Source organism: Pieris rapae, chromosome 17, assembly GCF_905147795.1.
Source record: "Pieris rapae chromosome 17, ilPieRapa1.1, whole genome shotgun sequence".
Taxonomy (NCBI): Eukaryota; Metazoa; Arthropoda; class Insecta; order Lepidoptera; family Pieridae; genus Pieris; species Pieris rapae.
The window spans coordinates 9,621,883-9,642,886 of NC_059525.1; the positions used below are offsets into that span (position 1 = coordinate 9,621,883).

The 21,004-nt window shown below is 32.6% G+C and overlaps 1 protein-coding gene across 1 annotated transcript in view; it reads left to right on the forward strand.

Annotated features, from left to right (window-relative positions):
• LOC110997638 (allatostatin-A receptor) overlaps window positions 1-17,665 on the forward strand; it is a 57,115-nt gene extending 39,450 nt beyond the window's left edge. Inside the window, exons 2-4 of the mRNA XM_022265883.2 lie at window positions 11,275-12,143; window positions 13,604-13,759; window positions 16,688-17,665. Of these exons, the coding sequence (XP_022121575.1) occupies window positions 11,316-12,143; window positions 13,604-13,759; window positions 16,688-16,789 (1,086 nt within the window). The 5' untranslated portion in view covers window positions 11,275-11,315 and the 3' untranslated portion in view covers window positions 16,790-17,665. The remainder of the gene's footprint in view (window positions 1-11,274; window positions 12,144-13,603; window positions 13,760-16,687) is intronic.
• The last annotated feature ends 3,339 nt before the right edge of the window (window positions 17,666-21,004 follow it).

Genomic DNA, 21,004 nt, shown 5'->3' on the forward strand with positions numbered 1-21,004 from the left:
AAATTAAATACAGCAACAAAATTTATTATATTAGAGGCTAATAGCAATAAATCAGTTTTATTTAAAGCACTTTGTGTTTATAATTCAACCATTTAAATTTATTTGTCTGTGTAGAACCTAATTAATGTTTGAAATAGTTCTTTTTTTACACCCAGTACAAACACACACAACACAGTATCCGAGCCGGTCCGCGAGCTGGATGCGCGGTCTTGATGATGGATGCTAAGCTGATTACAACGAGCACAATGACGGTATGTCTACTGCTAACCATCCTCGAGATCCAGTACCCACCTTCGGAGTCCATCATCAGGTTCATATAGTCACATTTCTCGTATCGTCTCGCTGAGCTGATTACAACGAGCTCAATGACGGTATGTCTACTGCTTACCATCCTCGAGATCCAGTACCCACCTTCGGAGTTCATCATCAGGTTCATAGAGTCTACTGCTTACCATCCTCGAGTCTCAGTATCCACTTTCGGAATCCATCATCAGGTTCATATAGTCACATTTCTAGTATCGTTTCGCTAAGCTGATTACAACGAGCTCAATGATGGTATGTCTAATGCTTATCATCCTCGAGACTCTGTACCCACCTTCGGAGTCCATCATCAGGTTCATATAGTCACATTTCTAGTATCGTCTCGCTGAGCTGATTACAACGAGCTCAATGATATCAGGTTCAGCAACTTATTTTACTTGGTTGTACAAGTTGCACTTGAAACTTGACAACTCTAAATTTGAGTTTTGTTTGGGTAGGTACTTATATACATATACTTATAACATACAATAATTTCCGAAGTTCATGTCCTCGCCTGACTTGATATTTCTTTTTATATTTTGGCATTTCTAAAAAAATCCGCGGGTAAAAACTAAAATACGCAAATATTTAATTATAATTGGCTCCGAAACACAAGCGTAGTCCTCCCGTCGCAAAGCGTTGAGGTGGACTGAAGACAGGCCGCATGCAGGGCTCGCGGGTGTGAAATTGCGCGGGGAAGCCCATTGCGCTTGAGTTTATAATTATTACCTTTTATTACTTTCCATGCCCAGGAAACGAATTAATACAAAATTTTCTAATCTAATAATACGTGTAAGATTAAAATAAATCGCATAAACCGTTTTGGAGCGAATTTGTAATTTATGTCTAATCTACGGTTCGATGGTAATTTTTTTTTTGGGAAATTGGTATAGCTTTTATCTTTTTTGGTTTTATCAATCGATACAGTACGCTTCAACCCACAATATATATTTTTTTCAAATGCATATGAGCGACAGTTCTTCCAACAATTTAATTTAAACTAGGGCTAGTTGACCGATTTGAACACTGTTCAAGCCTTAAGTTTTCATACTCCAAGTTTGCGACAATACCGCTACGGATGTTGAAAGAACATCATATTTCGGTTTTGTCAGTAGATAATTTCATGCAGTTTCTTTGGCAAATGCCTGGCTATTTTTATAATAATTAAAACGTAGTTGTTTTTATACTGTATGTTAATTCTGTGTTCCAAGCAATGCAGGTTGGCGCTATAAACTATTACATGCCCTAATTAAATTCCCAGAATGATGATGCTGACATTAATAAATGGGAAAGTTAAACTAAGGTAAAATTGCCAGAAGGTTTTTTACATTGATAATTTTTGATAACCTCGTACGAAAAAATTATGTCATTAATAATTTGTATTACGATTGTAAAATAGTTTTAAAAACATAAACCAATATTTAAATTTAATTTAATAGCAGTCAAGAGTAAAATATTTGGCAATATAGATAAAGATGCCAGTGGCAGTCGAGTTATAAGTGGCCATTGGAAGCAATAACTTCTCATAGGCACCGTTCACGTTAATGTTCGTAGTTATATTTGTTTTGATAGTGACATTTTTATCGTCTGTTATACGCATTAATATTGGCTTTAGCCTTGTTATAATAATTTATCAAGGTTACGGGATTTTCCATAGAAAAGGGAATACAGTCTTCAAAATACCTAAAATAACACAAATAATCCTACGGGATGAATCAGAGGTTTACGAGTTGGGATCTATCAGGCAGGCTCACCGCGAGAATTATCCCTTAAAAGGGGTTTGTTAGTTTTAGAGAAAGTGAGAAATAACCTGTTCAAAACAAACACTTATTATACACAATATTTATAATATTTTTAAATAACATTGTAATAATAAATTAAATATTGCAAATCAAAACAAATTTGGTTGGGTGGAGGTTCCAAGAGTGATTCTACTCCAAAATCAAAGGTAAAAGGAGGAAAGACTCTTATATTTGAACGGTTTAATATTTTACCCTTGTAAATATTGATTATTTGTGTGTTTGAAATGAATATGAACATACCGTTTGTCTTCAATCAAAGCGTTTGTCAGTAGGTTTATCATTTAAACTGTTTAATTTGTCTGAACCCTTATTATACATACTTCTTTATTGCCAGTTCGTTGATGGAACGGTCTGCGCTATAAGACATAAAAGATATAAGAATAAATGAAACAACAAAATTGTGATTGTACAATTATATTTATTGTCTGGTTTCGTAATAGAGTTTTCATGACGCCACCAATGCTGCAAGTAAAAAGTGCCCCTGCACACGAATTCTTATTATCATTAATGAATAACATTCGTTATTCATTAAATGTGGCTAATTAAGTTAATATTATTAATTAATCAAACATAATGTATGACGGAGTGAGAGAGGAAAATAGATTAAATAGCGATATGTCACGGAAACAAGGGCAGCACCTACATAATGGTGCAGGAAGGTCTAGGATTAAACGTGGAGAAAGGAAGATGGCAATGGACAAAGGAACTGACAATGAGTAATATAAATATTGTCTAACGACAGAAAGGAAAAGGCAGGTAACAATTGTTGACAAAGCAACAAACGATTACCTGAACAATTACTATAAAAGAGAAACCTGTGTTTTAACAAAAACAGGACCTGGAGATAAATTATAGAATATAATTATATATTTATCACAAATAAGTTGATGTGTAAAAATAACTATTCTATTATATAAGAAATAACTACTACTAGTCTGTTAATTTGTAGATCTAATAATAGTGGCAAATCGAATATACCACAAATATTAACGGTTATAAACTGATTAGATTTTGACATTGTGAGTTTACGAGCTCTGTGACATTTCATGACAATGATACCTGATACCAGCACCATTGCTTTGACATAAATTATATATGACCAAAAAAATTGGGGCAGCTAAATGCATTGATTCATTCTAAAATCAATAAATTGAGTTAGTAACAGAAATAATGGAAACTAAACAAGAAATACTGGCATAAACGCAATAACTCCATAATTGATAACAGCTCGTGTAGAAGAATGCTTATATGAATGCAATTTCGAGTGGACGTAAACGGGTGTTCAATGTGCATGCCGACATATTGAATAGGACGTGTTGTCTTGTTAATTAAATACCACAGTAATTATGGACTTTTCAAACATTCGTTCGATATAATAGGACACCATTGTATGACGCCCGTATTGTCTGTTTGATTATTTTCTCTTTCTTCTTCAGATTATCTTCACTGTACAAGCAAGTAGCTAAAAACACGTTCGTGAACGAAACTCATGCTAAATCGCATGAATCCATAATATTTATATCGGCGATTTTTTTACTATTGACTACACAGGCCACAAAGAACGGAATATGTGTGATATAACTTTAAGACGACTGGGCAATGTTTCAATTTTAAATTATTAAAAAATCTTTTGGGTTGCGAACCTAAACAAAGTTTCTATCAAATGGGCCTTTTCTATCGGCGTATTTAACACACGAGTGAATACACCGTAAGGCCCACGCGAGGGTTGTAGCACCGCTGGTGTTTATTCAAACTTATTCAAGTGAGAGATTTCACATTACGAATAAATCGTACCTAAAATTTAAATGTAATTTCTTTCTTAAATGTGGAAAAAATATTTTTAACTTTTAGTCCCGACATTTTCTCGCTACACTTTAACCTGAGCAAGAACTCACATGCGGAATTTTTAATTTAAGTTCTCCGTTTTTGTTTTGTTTTTGAGGAAGTAAATATTCCTACATATATATAACTATAAGGCATATTTTAATGTCAAAATAGATTAGAAAAACCTATTTTTTTAATTTAACTTAGACAAAGATACAATATTTAAGTCAATACTTCAAAAAGCTTATCTTTTAAACTGAGTTCAATTATAAATTTAAAAGTTCAGTTCAGTTTCAGTATAAGCATTATGAAGCAGTTAATTATGTTAAATGACATTTTGTAATTCAGTACCGAGTTTGCAACTTAGCTACATGTACGTCGAAGTTTTGACATTCAAGTTATATTTCGAGTAGAAATTAATAAAGAAGAACAGAAATTATTATACTCTTCTTCACATTAATTTACAACTTTCTAAGAAATATATTTCGTAATTTAAATATATAATACATTATTCATAGTAAAAACAATTTTTATTATGAAATGGTTTTATTTGTCTATATATGTATCAGCTGTATGGTAAAAGACATAAAAGTCTGGCAAAGAAGGCTGCCTATTAATTAAAATAAAACCAAATCAATCACACCATGTTTGAGAAAAACACGGACCTTAAATCTCGTAGACAATGTAAGTAGATAGACTCATTTGTTTTAATAGGACAACCTATCAATATATTTTTGTAACTCTGTAAATCTGGCCGTGCACCTTGTCGTGCACTTAATTTACCGAACTAGTACACCAATCAGCATATAATAATATATTTGTATGAGAAAATAGGGTTTCTAATTCATTACACTTATACTGTTACGAACATATGCATTTTTTTTATAGAACAGGGGGCAAACATATTATAACTATTCCCATGTCTTATAAAACACAATGTTTTCTACGTTGCAGATATATTTTGAACGCCTCATAAACAACTTGTTTGTTACGTCAGCTAATATAGTTATCTATCACTCATTAGCGCTAATAATGTTATGTCAAAGGTGTATTAATTAAATATAATAAGGTGTATTAATTATATGTTATAGAGATAGAACGGTATACGGTTGAATGCATTCGCAAAGGGTGGGCGGTACATGTCATTAATTACGCGGCACCACAATGCAACAGGACTAAGTTTTTCACGTGGTTTCAGGCAGTCTTTTCAGTTTGTTCAACCAATTTTTATGATCTCTTAGTTTAATAATATAAATTTAGGCTATTGTAATATTTTGCTGTCAGCATTAAGATTTTACTTGATTTGAAATAGCTGATATCATGGTAATATTCTTTTGGATATGCACATAAGTGGCATGGCTGAAAGACAGTGGGTGTAAAAATACTATAATGCTTTAAAAAATTATGTTATAAGGCTTGTTACCGAAGCAGAATTTCATCATTTACCCAAATAAAATAAACATACATATAAAAGGGCTTAGTACATAGATATTATATATTATACTTTGTTCTTATTTCACGTAAAAAGGCTTACACAACAAATATAAAACATTTTCCATTAAACAAAAAACAGAGAGATTATTGTGAATATTTAAAAGTAAGACTCCTTTCGAGGCACTTTTGTTTTCCAATTTTCAGCCGGTGAAAGATTTATGGCGTTCGTTTGAATTTTCATTATGTCTCTTAAGTTAGACACATTTGCGAAACTTTCTTGTATTTCCTCAAAATATTTTTGCCGTTTTTGGCGAATTAAATTTGTTTCTGGTTATATTTTTTCTGATGTTTGCCATCTTAGGCCCATAATATATAGGCACATAGTATAAATCTATGTTGGGTACAGTACGATTATCAGCGAGAAAGAAAATTAAAAATGAAAAAAAAGATATTGTTTGCCACTAGATTGACATCTAGATCCATTTACATCTCGATTCCGTACAATATTCACTAATTTAATACATTAAACCAGAACACGACCATATTTCCTTTAATTCTAGCTTTTAAAGTTCGTTGGCGGTGTTAATTCTGAATGAGAACATGAGGACAATTTGCTAACTTCAAAGGACATAAGAGTCTTAGAATATCCTTTAGGAACAAAGGGAAACTCGGGTCAAATAAATAATATATTTTAGACACAGAGAAAAGAGAATGTAATAAGCCGCTTATACCCATCCTACCCGAAGATTTCCGGTTTCATGGACGCCTTTGACTGCTAATCCATTTATTTCCTAACAGAGGTAAATGAAAATATAGACATAATCTGAGTCATTAGATCCTTGAAATTTAATAATAATGTAGATTTTTTTCTATTATGCTTATTATTTTATCTTATTATATTTTGCTTTGACGCCCGATGATGAAATTTAGCTGCAAGTATTAATCCGAATAACTTCTATTAACACTCTCCAAATGCGTCAGAAAATGTCTAAAATACGGATGACATTGGTGAAATCTTGTTATTTAAGTGTTATGTTGGATTTTTTTTTAATAATTAATTATCTTAATGTTTTAAGATCACAAAATAGTTTTAAGCACACGGGCATCTAAGCATAAACTTCTTGAACTGTGCTGGCGCAGAGTTTTAATAGTTGCGTGCGAGTGTCGATAAACATACAATAAAATAAAATTAAAAAGTAAATGCAATTAACAAATAATATGTTTATGTTACAAACGTAATAGTATAATGCCAGGTAGAAAGCTCACGAATTATTAATAACTAATATTAATTGGAAGACCACAAATGGCCGTGTGAGTTATAAACAAACAGAGTTTACTTGCTATTAAGAATTACTGATTTTAGACTAAAAGTCTAAATAACTCAAATGAGCATCCCATAATGTTAGAAGCCAGGGGACAGAAGCAAACGCATTCACAAGCTGGAGCCGCCATGCATCGCCGCGTCAATAATAGTTAAATTATTCATTCGGCGTCAGACTATTTGCATTTTAATGAAGTGCGGTCTTGCACAGTTTGGAATTGTTTGTGGCGGTATAAATATGATATATACAGCTACCTAACTTAATACGGTTCGAAATATCTGTTAAGTATTCGTTACGTCAGGAAAGTCCGGTTTTCTCCTTGATGTCGCATGAGAGTTGTTTCATGATTTGCGTAAATAAGGCAAACTTATAAAAAAAGTACCTACCAGTTATTAAAAAGCCAGCAACCTTCTTGCAATCTAAATGGGATGGCGGTATCACTTAACATCAGGTGAATAGGCCGTTTAACCCCTGTTCGATAAAGAAAATGAAACTTCCAAACAAAAAAAATCATGTGTGTTGTTGTTAATTCAGACAAAATATCGCTTCTTCTTGTAGAGCCATCTACTTTCAAAAGTTGGCGATCATTAAGATCATCATCTTCTGAAGAATGGTAATAGAACTTGGTAATTTGAAACTAAACTATTGTTATGCTTCAACCAGGTCGTTCGACTGCGACCAAGTTTCTTCCTACCTGCCACTTTGCCTTGTACAATTAGATGAAGGCTCGTATTTTTGTGTTACGCAAGACGTGTCTGAAATATTAAATTTTCCTTTTCTTAGCCGATTAAGCGCTTCTTTGTTCTTCTGCATTTTATCCAGCTCGGTTTATGTCCCAGGTAGTTAAGCGACAATTTCTATATAATAATAATAACAGTGAATTCTACAGGGACATTATACGTGTAACAAAAATAAGTAATAGTTTTTATTAACGGACACAATCTGTACTATATTAATTAAATAAAATATTGGATAAATTCTGAACACATTTTGGTACGTGAAAAATTGCTTTCATAAGTCGTAAATGAGTTTTTGTACAATTCGATAAGAAATTCATTTCCACGCGATCGTTATTCACATCAAGTGAAAATGAATTGTTAATAACACAACTTGACTACGCCTTTGATATGAGATGCTTTTTGATGAATATTAGGTAGAAATTCGTTCCTGAAATTACCTATAGAGTTAAGGTACTGGAAATATATATTATTATTTATATAACGGGAGGCTCAGATGATGTTGAGCGATACCGCCAGCGATACTTACATTGCCTGAAGTCTCGCAAGTGCGTTGCCCGCCTTATAAGAACTGGTACGCTCTTTTATTGAAGATAAGACGAATTGGTTCGAAAATACTTCAGTTGCCTTACTGCAACTGCCTTAAGCAACGTCTAGTTGTGGAACAATTAATGCAGAGGTAATACGGGTGGAATTTCGTATTCTGCGTTGACGTCCAATGATCAATATTTATCATTTAAACAGAACACAACGCGAATACCTATAAAACATTTTAAACAGTAAAAAATGTCCTCTTTAATACATTATCGATAAAGAATGAAAAGTAAATAGTATTTAATGTATATATATTAAAGCACATAAGAAAAGTACTACGTGTGGCAAGTCGGTTTCCTCACGATCTTTTAGCGCACATAGAAAGAAAGTCCATTAATGCACAGCTGGGAATAAAACCTACGATCTCATGGATCTGAGTCGTTACCAAGCCAACTAGGCCAACGCTCCATTAAAATTTAAAATTACTTAAATCTCAACTTTTCTATTTCCTTTGAATAAACCTATAAGGCGTCTTGAAAACGACTCTATATCAACTAAAGTATGAGATTAGATCTTAAAATATTGCTAAGGGTCGCTATATATCGTGCTCACCTTACCGAAGCATCGATAGGCACGTGCGGCCCCTATTCTTTATATACTCGTATAATCTGTCACCCATGTAAAAATTGAGAGGCTAATTCTGAAACCCAGTCTTTAAAAAGATATTCAATTATATATTTAGATACCCAGTGAACTGGATTTCGTACGTTCCTAAGTCGAGATTAGACTAACGTGTTATTTAGTGGAAGTATTATATTATAATATATTTATGAATAATTATTTATAGTTGTATTACTTGAGTGGTAATATGTTTTAATTTACCTAAAATTACTTTATATAATCATTTAACTAAAGATTAATTAAATACCTACTGAAAATGAGAAAGCTGAAGGCTGTGATGATATAAATAAAACATATATTATTTGGAAAATCTCGAACCATACTATATTATTTGTGAGTCGATTACATACAACTAAATCCAATTAACTTTCAAATTGAGTTTGTACTGAAATAACAAAATGTAATCAAATACTTACTGCATTGGCTTTGTCATGTTTCAGTAATTTGATCGAAATAAACCATAACCGAGATTTAATTTAAATAATCAAATCAAATCAAAATTGATTATAGAAATATCGATTGCCTTAATGTTTTTTACCCAAAAATTAGCTGATATATCTTAGCTAATCACTGATTATGAAATAATAATACCTTGTTTTTAAGATTTAAAAAACAAATCCTGTAGAAACATAATCTATGCTTTACAAATTTGACAATGGCCAATTTTAATTATGGCTTGTCAATTTGTTTAATCTTCAGTTTATTCTATTGACATTTTTAAGAAAAAAAACAACTGTTCGTTTTACTAGAACGGTTTTAATGTTACCATTAACAAATTGTGTACCATCAGTGAACAAGTGAATTGTGAATTTATATTTACATATTTATGCATTTCAAATTCCTTCGATTCAAGCTTAAACGTCGAGCCAAACTAAATATTCTTCTTATAAAAAGATTTTGTATCGACACAAAAGGAAGTTATTAAAAATATTCGCGTGAAAAATCCAGTCGAGTTGTGAAGATATGTTTTTTGAACTTTCTGTTGTTTCCTAAGGATACTTCGCATTGTATACCTATTCGGATTAAGTGCTATAGGACAAAACGTCAGAGAGTTTGTAGCGCAGACACTAACGATTTAAAAATAACTCTGTACAATACAAGACAGATTTAGTCGCTATGTTATTCTGTGCAAAATATAGATTTATAAATATTATATATATTTAGAATATTTTATAAATATTACAGAACCTTGTCATTATGTATTGCGAACTGTGGAATCGACCGGTAGGGGGACTTCCAATTGTTTAAAGAAAGAGCATACTCCTCTCTTGAATGCCAGCAATGCACTCGATAAAATTGGTGTCTATAGGCTGCGATGACCACCCTTTTAAGGCTTCCGGTAAGCTCCATTGGGAAACAAAGTATACTATTTGAAAAAAATCTAGGGCATTCACAAAAGTACAACCAATTGGCCGTTTCTTGCTTACGTTTCTTTGCTTTCTATCATCTTTTAAGTGTTAACATCGTTTATTTTGTTTTTTTTTTTAAATGCTGAATGTTTGAATATTATTGTAACGTACCCCAATATACATATAAATGATACCATTCAGCACCTTTGCATTATAACTTTGAACAAAAAATATACATTTATTATTACAATAAATTTCTATGGATTATTTTATTTTTTCTTAATTAGGTGTACGTGTCTAGTTTATCTTAGTAATACTTATTTATACTATATATCTTTGTAAAACTAGTTTATCTTACTACTGGATACTTACTTCTGAATCTCATTTAGATTTCATTGTCTCGCCTATATTACAGCCTATTGAACAATATTGTACACTTAATTAATAATTTCCTCTTGTTCAAATATAATTTTAAGGACTATAATCCCAAAGGATTATTAATATCAGGATATTAGAAAGGCTACCGAAACTTTGTACCAATACTCTTGATCCCCCCTTCCATGTCGTCCTTTTCAGAAACGTACAAATATCTATCTATCTATCTATATATAACGATAAGGGCATCACTAGAATATTTTTATCTGCGTTTACCATCCGTATCACCTCAACCGCTACATCCGTCGTTCCACAACTGAGCATTTCTTAAAGCAGTTTTTTCAGCGCACCATATATGTGCAACCAAGCTGCGCACTGGAGTATTTCCGAACCAATGATCTTAGGGTCCTTCAAGAAAAGAGCGTACCAATTCTTAAAAGGCCTGCAATGCGCTGGCGAGCATTCTGGCAATGTCAGTTTCAATAGGCTTAACATCAGATGTGCTTCCTGCCTCCTGTTACATTAAAAAAAGAAACTGATTCCTTTCAATACGTCTATAATGTTTGGTAGCTTAAAATAAAAACGTATATCTTAAAATAACACCTAAAATATGAATGTATTGTAAAATAACATATTATTTTTAGTAATATCGAGCAGTCCAAAGAAAAGTTCGCAACAATTTTTAATATCAACGTAGACAGTGTTCTTTTAGGTAAAATTATTATTACAAGCTGAAACATAAGATTTTAGTTATTCCTTGGGAATGGAATGTGATTTTAATCAACATTTATTACATTCCCCTTTAGTATTAATTTCATCTCCTTATTGGATTACTTTGTCCTATATATAGAATGTTTATTTGGAAATTCCAAACATCGTGTTTTAAAATTGTACTCAATGTATACGTTTGTTACAGGTAGTTACTTCAGGCCGAAAAAGATCATGAACTAAGTCAACATGGAGTCTACAGAAGACGAATTCTACAGCATATGCCTGAATTTAACCAGCGAAGAAATCGCAAACATCGGAGGCTGTAACTACAGTGCCGAATTTGAAAATGGAGAACTACTTGAGAAAGTCGTTTCTAGGGTTGTGCCAATTTTCTTTGGTTTCATCGGAATCGTTGGCCTCGTTGGAAATGCGTTGGTTGTTCTCGTAGTTGCTGCAAATCCTGGCATGAGATCTACAACTAACCTCTTGATTATAAACTTGGCTGTTGCTGACCTACTCTTCGTTATCTTTTGCGTTCCGTTCACGGCTACAGATTATGTGATGCCGAGGTGGCCCTTCGGGGACTGGTGGTGCAAAGTCGTTCAGTATTTCATAGTTGTCACCGCTCATGCATCAGTTTATACCCTCGTGTTGATGTCTTTAGACAGATTCATGGCAGTAGTACACCCCATAGCATCTATGTCAATAAGAACAGAGAGAAACGCGTTACTAGCAATAGCTTGTATATGGGTGGTAATTTTGACAACTGCAATCCCCGTGGGCATCTGCCACGGTGAGAGAGAATACTCTTATTTCCACAGAAACCACTCTTCTTGTGTGTTTCTTGAAGAGCTGGGTTATAGCAAATTAGGCTTTCAAATGTCGTTTTTCCTTTCATCATATGTCATACCTTTGGCCCTCATTAGTATTTTGTATGTGTGTATGTTATCGAGGCTGTGGAAGAGCGCTCCTGGAGGCAGAGTATCTGCAGAGAGTAGAAGAGGGAGGAAGAAAGTGACCAGGATGGTGGTGGTCGTAGTTGTAGTGTTTGCTGTTTGCTGGTGTCCTATCCAGGTAATACCAGTATCTAAATATGTGTGTTTATGTCTTTAATGTTTATTATGTTTTATTATTTATTATAAATAGATGATCAGAATACTCTGTGAAGGAATTTAATTTTCTTCAAGTTTCCACTTTGGATAGTAAATAGATTTTCATACCTAATCGACTCCATAAAGTCAATATTAAAGATCCGATACTCCTCGTTACTTATTCCAAACAAACTTATAAATTAATTACACTCCCGACTTCATTAATTTATATTCAGTGATCCGTGATCGTTTGTCTTCCATTATAACAAAAGTTTCATTATTTAATTGCATTACTCACATTAATCTTCTAAGCATTTGTGAAAGTAGACTCACTGTCACTTATTGACATTTTAATTGTATAAATACTACAGTTATAGAAAAAAACTACGTACCTACTCTTACTTATTTAATATGGAAGATATATAAAAATATTCATAGCCGAATATTGTCTACCGGTACCGACTAAAGTTGGTCGATTAATCAATTTCATGCATTATTTATCGTATTTAAAAAGCGTATAAAACGAGAATTACCGTTATCTAAAGCCAACACCTGATTCATTAGATATTCCGCTAAACCTTTATTATAAAACAGACTGCTTAATTTTAATCTTCGCGCCTGTGCCGTGCTTGTGATAACAGTTTTCATGATAAATGCTTTCGCGTCAACTTAAGTAACACTTAAATATATTACTTTTGTTAATAGCACACTAGGATATAAAAAATAGAGAACGATCATAAAAATCTCTTAAGTTTTTCACTTTTAATTTTCACTTAAATTTTGATATCTGAAAGTTTAGTAGCTATATACATTCCTACGTCTACTTTGATATAGAATCCCTGGACTGTAGACGTAAACAATACGTCCTGATGTTTTTGCAGGCTATTTGTAACGGTTTAATTGAGTGTCCTGACTAATTGCCGCTTTTACTATTTCACACCCCTTCTTCATACAATACAAGGCAACTATTTCAAATTCCTCGGTCTAATACAAACTGTTTACGTAACTCAGTCATATAATTAAAATAACACGAACTACCAGTAAATACATACATATAATGTAAGTAAAAAATGCTCAATAAATAAAAAAAGGGTCTGGTATCTTTTATTAGACATATTGTCTTTATATCAAATAATCTTGCAATATATTATATATATATTTTACTAATAAGCATAAACTATGTTTTATTTTTATGCTGGAATGTGTATTCCTTTTTGGCTTTAGTGTATAGTTTAATTGTTTAGATATAGTAGTAAGTAGCTGTAGGGATACTGGTAAGCTGATAAGCAAATAAATAAATGACATTAAAAAAACAATAATCATTTACCGATCTATTTACAAGCCTTCTACTTCTAGCAAAGTTTTAATCCTGAGCCAGCCTGAACCATATAAAATAAAATGTGACGGGCTATGACTTTCCTTTTAAAAAATAATAATTTACAGATAATCCTGCTGGTAAAGGCGTTGGACGCTTACAATATCACTTACTTCACGGTGACGGCGCAGATAGTGTCCCACGTGCTCGCCTATATGAACAGCTGTGTCAACCCCGTGCTTTATGCCTTCCTCTCGGAGAACTTTCGCATCGCATTCAGAAAGGTAATTTCTTATGAGCAATCTTTGAAAACTCGTAGCGTGATTTCGCCTTTACGACAAGACCCCTACGTGGTTGCGTAGCGCAACAAGTATTTGTAGAACTTGTTTAGTTAGTAGAACTTGTCCACAACTGCGCGTTTTTCAAGGCAGTTTTTGTCGCGCTACACCACTTTGTGGAAGCAGCTGCCCGAGTATTTCCGAACCAATTCTACTTAGGGTCTTTTAAGAAAAGAGCGAACCAATTCTTAAATGGCCGGCAACGCACTCGCGAGCCCTCTGGCATTGAGAGTGTCTATGGGCGGCGATATCACTATATCATCAGGTGACCCTCCTGCCCCTTGTTCTATAAAAAAAATATTTTAGGAGGTACTTGAGGCATATATAAATAAAAATATTACATGTTTTAAAATCATTAAAATTGTAGAAAATACTTTGTAAAATAAGAAGCAAAATATCGTAACAATCAAACAACGTTTCATGTTGTGTTGTATTACTATACCTACTACATTGAAATGAGAAAACACAAAAACTCACTTTGTGACGCCCCAGAGATAAGTTTGGTGTCTGTTTGAAATTGATTTTTAAATGAAACTACTTTGTTCAGTGCGAGGTTTAACAACTGAGTATAATTGGAACAGCGGCACACAAAAGTTGTGTCTCGCGTCAATTGCATCAAATCGGTCGTAGTGTCATATTACTCAATGAGTGGACTGTCCAATACAAAAAGGGATCCTCAGGATGTCCTTCGTTCCGTACCAAAACAAGTTCCTCGGTTTTACAATTTCAGTTTAGATTATTATACCGTGATACCGTACAGATATTGTGTAATTAAAAAAGTTAATTAAATATTTTAACTTTAAGTAACTATTGGTATTATAGTATACGATGTTTCGATTTAATGATACTTGCGAACTCAACTACGAACCGGAAATATAGATAAAGAATAGTAATATATATATACAGTAATAAAGAAATATAAGGCGCAACAAGACGTACTGAAGGCAAATGGAGACCGACATACAAAAATGGATCAAATAAAGGCTGATGATGATGATGTGTTTTCGTTAAAATATGTCATGATAACAAAAAGATTACCATTGAGGTCGTTGCTCGGATTTATCTATTATGCAGGATATAGTTATAAAAAAAGTATTTATAGTTTTAGGGTAATGGAAACAACTCACACATACTGCCAATAAAGTATTTCATTTTACTCGTCAATACACTTTGAAGTACCTCGATATTGTACAACGATAAATTTTTTAAAAATAAATCCATCTTTTGTTCTTTGTTCGCGTTCCATTGCTTATACGTTTGGAACGCGAATTTTGTAAGTACCTAATTTATCAAACTTCAAAGAGAATATACTATTTATTATATGTGGTGAGATATGTTTGTAAAAGAATGAAACGTGATGAATCGAACTCAGTTCAGATAACGCAAGTTTGTTACAATATTTTTCGATACATTTGTGATTTTATTTTAATGAAAATATTTTCTCCTTCAATATACCGATGAGGTATATACGATACAATATACGATAAATAATCTCATTCATAAAAATTTCGTTACTGAGTGGAAGAGTGAGTCGTTCTGCTCAGAATACTTTGGTATAGAACCAAAATTTAGTAAAACAAAAAATATTTATTAAATGGTTTTGGATGTGTAATAAAAGTAGAGAGAGAGTAGAAGTACAGGGTGTAAAGCTACTAGAGTATGTCAAATCGAATACCCTTTTGACATGTCAGAGTCACACTCACCATTTAGAACCTTAACAACGTACACGAAACTAATAATTTTTAACTCTGGAACCGTTTCTATCACAAGGTCGTGACTGGGCCGTAATTTATTTTAAATCGTGATGATTAATTCCCTCAAATAATTAAATGTCCCTCTTAATTTGATTGCCCTGATTAGAAGGCAGGTCAAAGCCTCTAATTAAGCATTAAAAGGCTTCGCTTCTAAACACTCAGTTTCTCTTTACCGCGAGTAACATTTGATATATTACTTAATTGATAGTAAGAGTATTCCATGAATTTGTATGGGACCGTTGAATGGAGCTTTATGCTTTCAACGTTTCTCATTAGTTTGATCACGATACTATATAATAATAATAATCTGATTTCGAAATGTATTGAAATCGTTGTAAGGGATTTTGTCACAAGAGTAATATGACTTCTCTTTCGAATCTTTTATATTTTCATTTAATAAAGATAAGATATATAACACAAAAGCTGGCGCGGCCTCAAAGCAGGAGAAAATAAAAAAGTGGCTCAAATAAGATTATTTCCTCCAACTTTGATTTTGATCCCTTTGAGAGGATTGGGCCGTAGGGTTGGTTTAATAAAATAATAAAAGATTTAAGTTGGTGCCTTGTAAATAGTATCGGTGACACCAGCTTGTGATTTCCCCATAGCCATTTTTATAGCAAGGAAATGCTGCCTGCGCCAAAAGTTCAAACACTAGCACTGAGACTAAAATTTTAAATTTTTTTTGAATTTTCAATTTATTATTTTTTATTGTTATTATTAAAAATGTAAATATTGCATATTTTTATGTTGGAAATAAATAAATTTAATAACATTTCAAGTAACAAAAATTTACCATTGAATCGGTTGCTTATTTTATCTCCTTAGTGGTTACGGACATGTCATATAAACTGAGACTCCTTTAAATAAGATAACATATTTATGAATAAAATATTAAACTGTCATCTTCATGCTCCATTGTTAAACAAAGAATCAATTCAACATCTTTTCTGTTGACGTTCATAAATGTATTCGGATACTTCTAAGAATAAAATAATATTGAGCTCGAGTTTAACTTAGGTTACGTGTGTGTAGTGTTACCGTGTTTTGAGAGTGATAACTGTATGTAGATGGTTCCAATTAATTCAATGATATACTTATTAACCTACTTCTCTTTCCTCAGGTAATGTACTGCCCACCTCCTTACTCCGACCGGATAGGGCGTGGTCAGCCCACTAAGACAACAAGGACTGGAAATGGGAACTCTTGTCATGACATCGTGTGAGAGTCGTTGCGCAGTCGCACGCATATCGCCGAACAGGCGACCATCGTTTAAATGTGCGGCTGTTTGATTGACTTTTATATTGAAACCTTCATTTCTGTTTCTCAGCAAATGTCAAACAATTGTATGCGTTTGATGTACTGATCCTTTAGATAGTCAGGATTGCTTTGTTAAAGAATAGCTGATAATTGTTTATAGTCATTTGTATAAGTCTATGTTATCGTCTAAGAGAAGAGAATTATGGTGTGTGTTAAGTAATTCGTTTGTTAAACTAATCTGGGCCGCTAGGGGTCGCTACGTACAAAGTTTGGAGTAAGACGCTCACAAACTTTTATCTACTTATCAAGAGAACTCTTCGATTTAATCAATAAGACCGTAGTTTATTCATAATTATAGTTTCTTTATTTTAGAATTGACCGTTAATGATGATTATACGCTTGTGAATTAGGTGTATAAATGTCTGTAATTTTGTAGAAAAACTATTAGATAAATATGTAATTTGAATGCCTGTGTAAATAATGTGTAGATATAAGCTGTTAAGCTATGTAAATTGTAAATATATTAACTTGAATCCATATTTCTGAGCCCAAATATGGATTTAAGTTGAAATTGTGTAATGTTATAACGTAGATTGTGTAGCTTACATCGAAGTAAATGGAATAAATAGAAAATTTTGCAAAACGTGGCATATTATGCATAAAATGCGTTTTAATCAGATTAATATATTAGTAAACTGTTGTATAAATTATATCTTAGCTCCATTTAAGTGTATCAAATTTAAATATTTTAAAATGTGCATGAAATATCTGTTACTTGAATATTATTCTCTTATGTATATATTTGTTAAAATGGATACAATAATGCGGTTAACATTATATTATTAATTATTGTAATTGTAGCTTTGTATAAATTAAAATGCAGATTAAATGTTTTAGAATGTTTTTATTTCTTTCACCCTTTTTCCATTTATTTAAAAATACTAGGCAGTCCATATTATTATTTATGTTTTAACACAATCAAAATAAATTATTTGCAATGCTAATTTTTATTACAATTATACTGTAGTCGAGAAACAAACCACACACAATTACAGTAATCTATGTATCTACAACGCGGTATTGGAAATTGCGTTGTTGATCTTTTCTCGTTAAACCGTTTTTTAACAATTCAAAAACTAGGAACACGAATTTATTAAAGTTATTTAGTTTAATTGTATAAGAACACAATTCAATGTGCGAGAGGTACGCTAAGCTCATTTTGGACATGACTAGCTATTAGATGTAAATTTTACACTACAGAAATATAACCTGAGAAATCTCCGCGTTATAGGAGCTAAATACCGCGATATATGCAGGACCGGAATCGCGTTATACGTAAATGCTTTATAAGCGGGATTACTACCCTATCTTTTACTATAAGGAAATCAAAATAAGTACATACTATAAACTAATAGATAAATAATAAGATTCAAAATATCTAGAATTCAAAAAAACACCACAATGTCTGTGAATAAATTGAAACAGACGTAAAAGAAAAAAGCACTCTCAACCGGAGATGAAATCTCAGTGAATGCTAGAATCATGTCAAAAAGTGGTTGCTATCACCCCTTGGAGGGGAGGGGGAGGGGGGAGAGGGTTGCGATTCATTTCCTACGTGCCGGACGATCGCTCGTTAACTTTCTATGTATAGAACAGCAACCCAAGTATGTGTTGTACAACAGAGTACTAAAGTCAACTAAAACAAATGCATGATATAATTAGGTGCTTTTTTCCATGTTTCTTAAATCAAATTTGTAAGAAAATGTGAAACAGAGTGAAACAATATTGTATACCCCTCCCCTGTTGCTAGGTAACTCGCTTGTTTTCTATTTCTTTCTAGTAAAATCCTAATATCAAAGTCTATGAAATAAGATAACCAAGGAGATGAGTGGGCGAAGGCTTTTTACGCACAGAAAAGTTATTTTTATAAGTTTGGACTGGTTTCTTCCGTTTATTTATTTTCTAACTAATACGGGATTAATAACCATTAAAATCATCAAATTTAACAAGCCTATTTCTTTGATTTTTTTTTCCTTTTTATTTAATTTGGTTTATGGTATAACCTAACCGGAAAACTATTTTTTCTCGTTTTTCCGATAGATTTACGATTATTGCAAAATGTGTTTCATTCAGAATTGCATTCAGCGATCGTAGCGGAATTTTATATTTTACTTTTTGGTATATCGTATGGTTACAAGTTGTATGAGTTGTTGCTTTCCTTCGCCGTTCGAGCGAATGTTAAATACACATAGAAAGAAAGTCCATTGGTGCACAGCCGGTGATCAAATCTACGACCTCAGGTATGAGATATCATAAGGTATCATAAAAGACACTAAAAAAACTATTAAAATCTATTGTGTTCGCTCATTTCTTAATGTATAATACGTATAGTACCTATTTTTTTAGGTGAGCCGTATTATGGCAATTTATTAAAGGAACACTAATACCTACCAAGAAATAAATACCTGTCAGAAAATCTTTACGTAACACTATACAAATAGCTTTTAAAATTTCTTCAAACGTGTTTTAGATATCGATTTAAACTTTCACAAATCATAAATGTTTTAGAACATTCCAGTTAGGTATTAGTTGAGATTATTTTGTAACTAAACAGAATTAAAACAGCTGCACAATGCTACGTACGAAGTTAAGTTCAAGGCAATTGATTCTTCTTTCTCTGCCCAAAGAAACGTTTCCTCTAAACGTTAATTAGTATTTATATTTCAATGGCAGTTTTAAAACGCAACATTGCGCAAAATTCCAAACGCAATGAGGGAACATTCGTGCTTCAGATCCCTTAAGCCGCACTCAAGGAGATGTGAAGTTCTCGGTATCCTTTCAATAAGCATTACAGAAATATGGCTGACTCGATATTATTTTTATTTCATGTAATGGAGTTGAGTTTACGAGAAAATAAAATAAATTTAAAAAGATTTTATTGGATTTCATGTCCACTTGTAGAAGTTATGATGATAATAACGGAATTTAAAAAGGTTCCAGTCTAGACAGCCTAAAAGACCTTAAAGAGCTTTTCTTTCCTCAAGGGCAAACACTAGAAAAAACCTTGGAAATGTATTCATAATTATAATTTAAAGTAAGTTTTCGGCTAATTTCATCAATAGCACAAGAATAGCTGACCCGTCTTCCCTTCATCTGCGAGAGCAACGAACCTATGTCACCCTTCTTGAAGAACATGTTGTCATTATAAGAGGTTAATTATTTTACGAAAATTTCTTAGATCTAATATAAAAGCTTATTGAAATAAGTTACAACAAATGAGGTTTTTAAGTCCCGCAAAAGTATGTGGGCGTTCCTTTGATATTTCACCTTTGAACCTCCCACTAACCTTCAGTACGTATCTTTGTCAGTTTAAGCAATGTCTCATTTCACACAGTTTGCTTTCTTCTATCCGTTCAGAATGAGTATTAGAAATTATTTTTTAATTATAAAAGATGAAGGGATTCAACTGTTTTTCAGAATCATGTTGTTTTAGAAGGAACGGCCAGAAAGAAATCGGCTCTTTGACACTTTCTGACTTCCATTTTATACATCAATATAAGTCTAAATTGACATACTTTTAAAAATTCATTCACCTTTACAAAATATAAACACTCTTAAAAGGTTATACAAAGCTTTTTTTCTAAGGAACTCTCATACAATATATTGTAAATAGGCCTACTGATTACATCTCTCTCTCTCATTGAGCTCGTCAGCTTATCCTGCAAGACGGGCCTCCTCTTCCATTTCCCTGGTTTTCTTATCCTGTTTGTCCATCTGCCTGTTCATGTGAGCGTTGTGACATGTCCATTTTCACATAATCTTTTCACTTTCAAACATATTTAACAATAATACTTTGCTGCTATTTGTGTAACTGACATACTAACAAAGTAGCAAGCAATTACAATGTGTTCGGCAATATTGACGTGTGAAGTGATTAACGTTATTTAATGCGATTCTAATGTGTTCGAGTAAAACGATGTGTGTGTGGTGCTTGAAGATTACAGAAATAGAATTCAGTACAATATTTACCCTGTTTTCTGTTTTAAAAATTTAGATGTTATTGATGTATGTTGCTTACCAGAATATATTATCGTTGTATCATTATGTTAAAAATTGTAGATAATATATTTGTCTATGTGTAAACATTATGAGCAAATCGGCATGCTTACATTGAAAAATT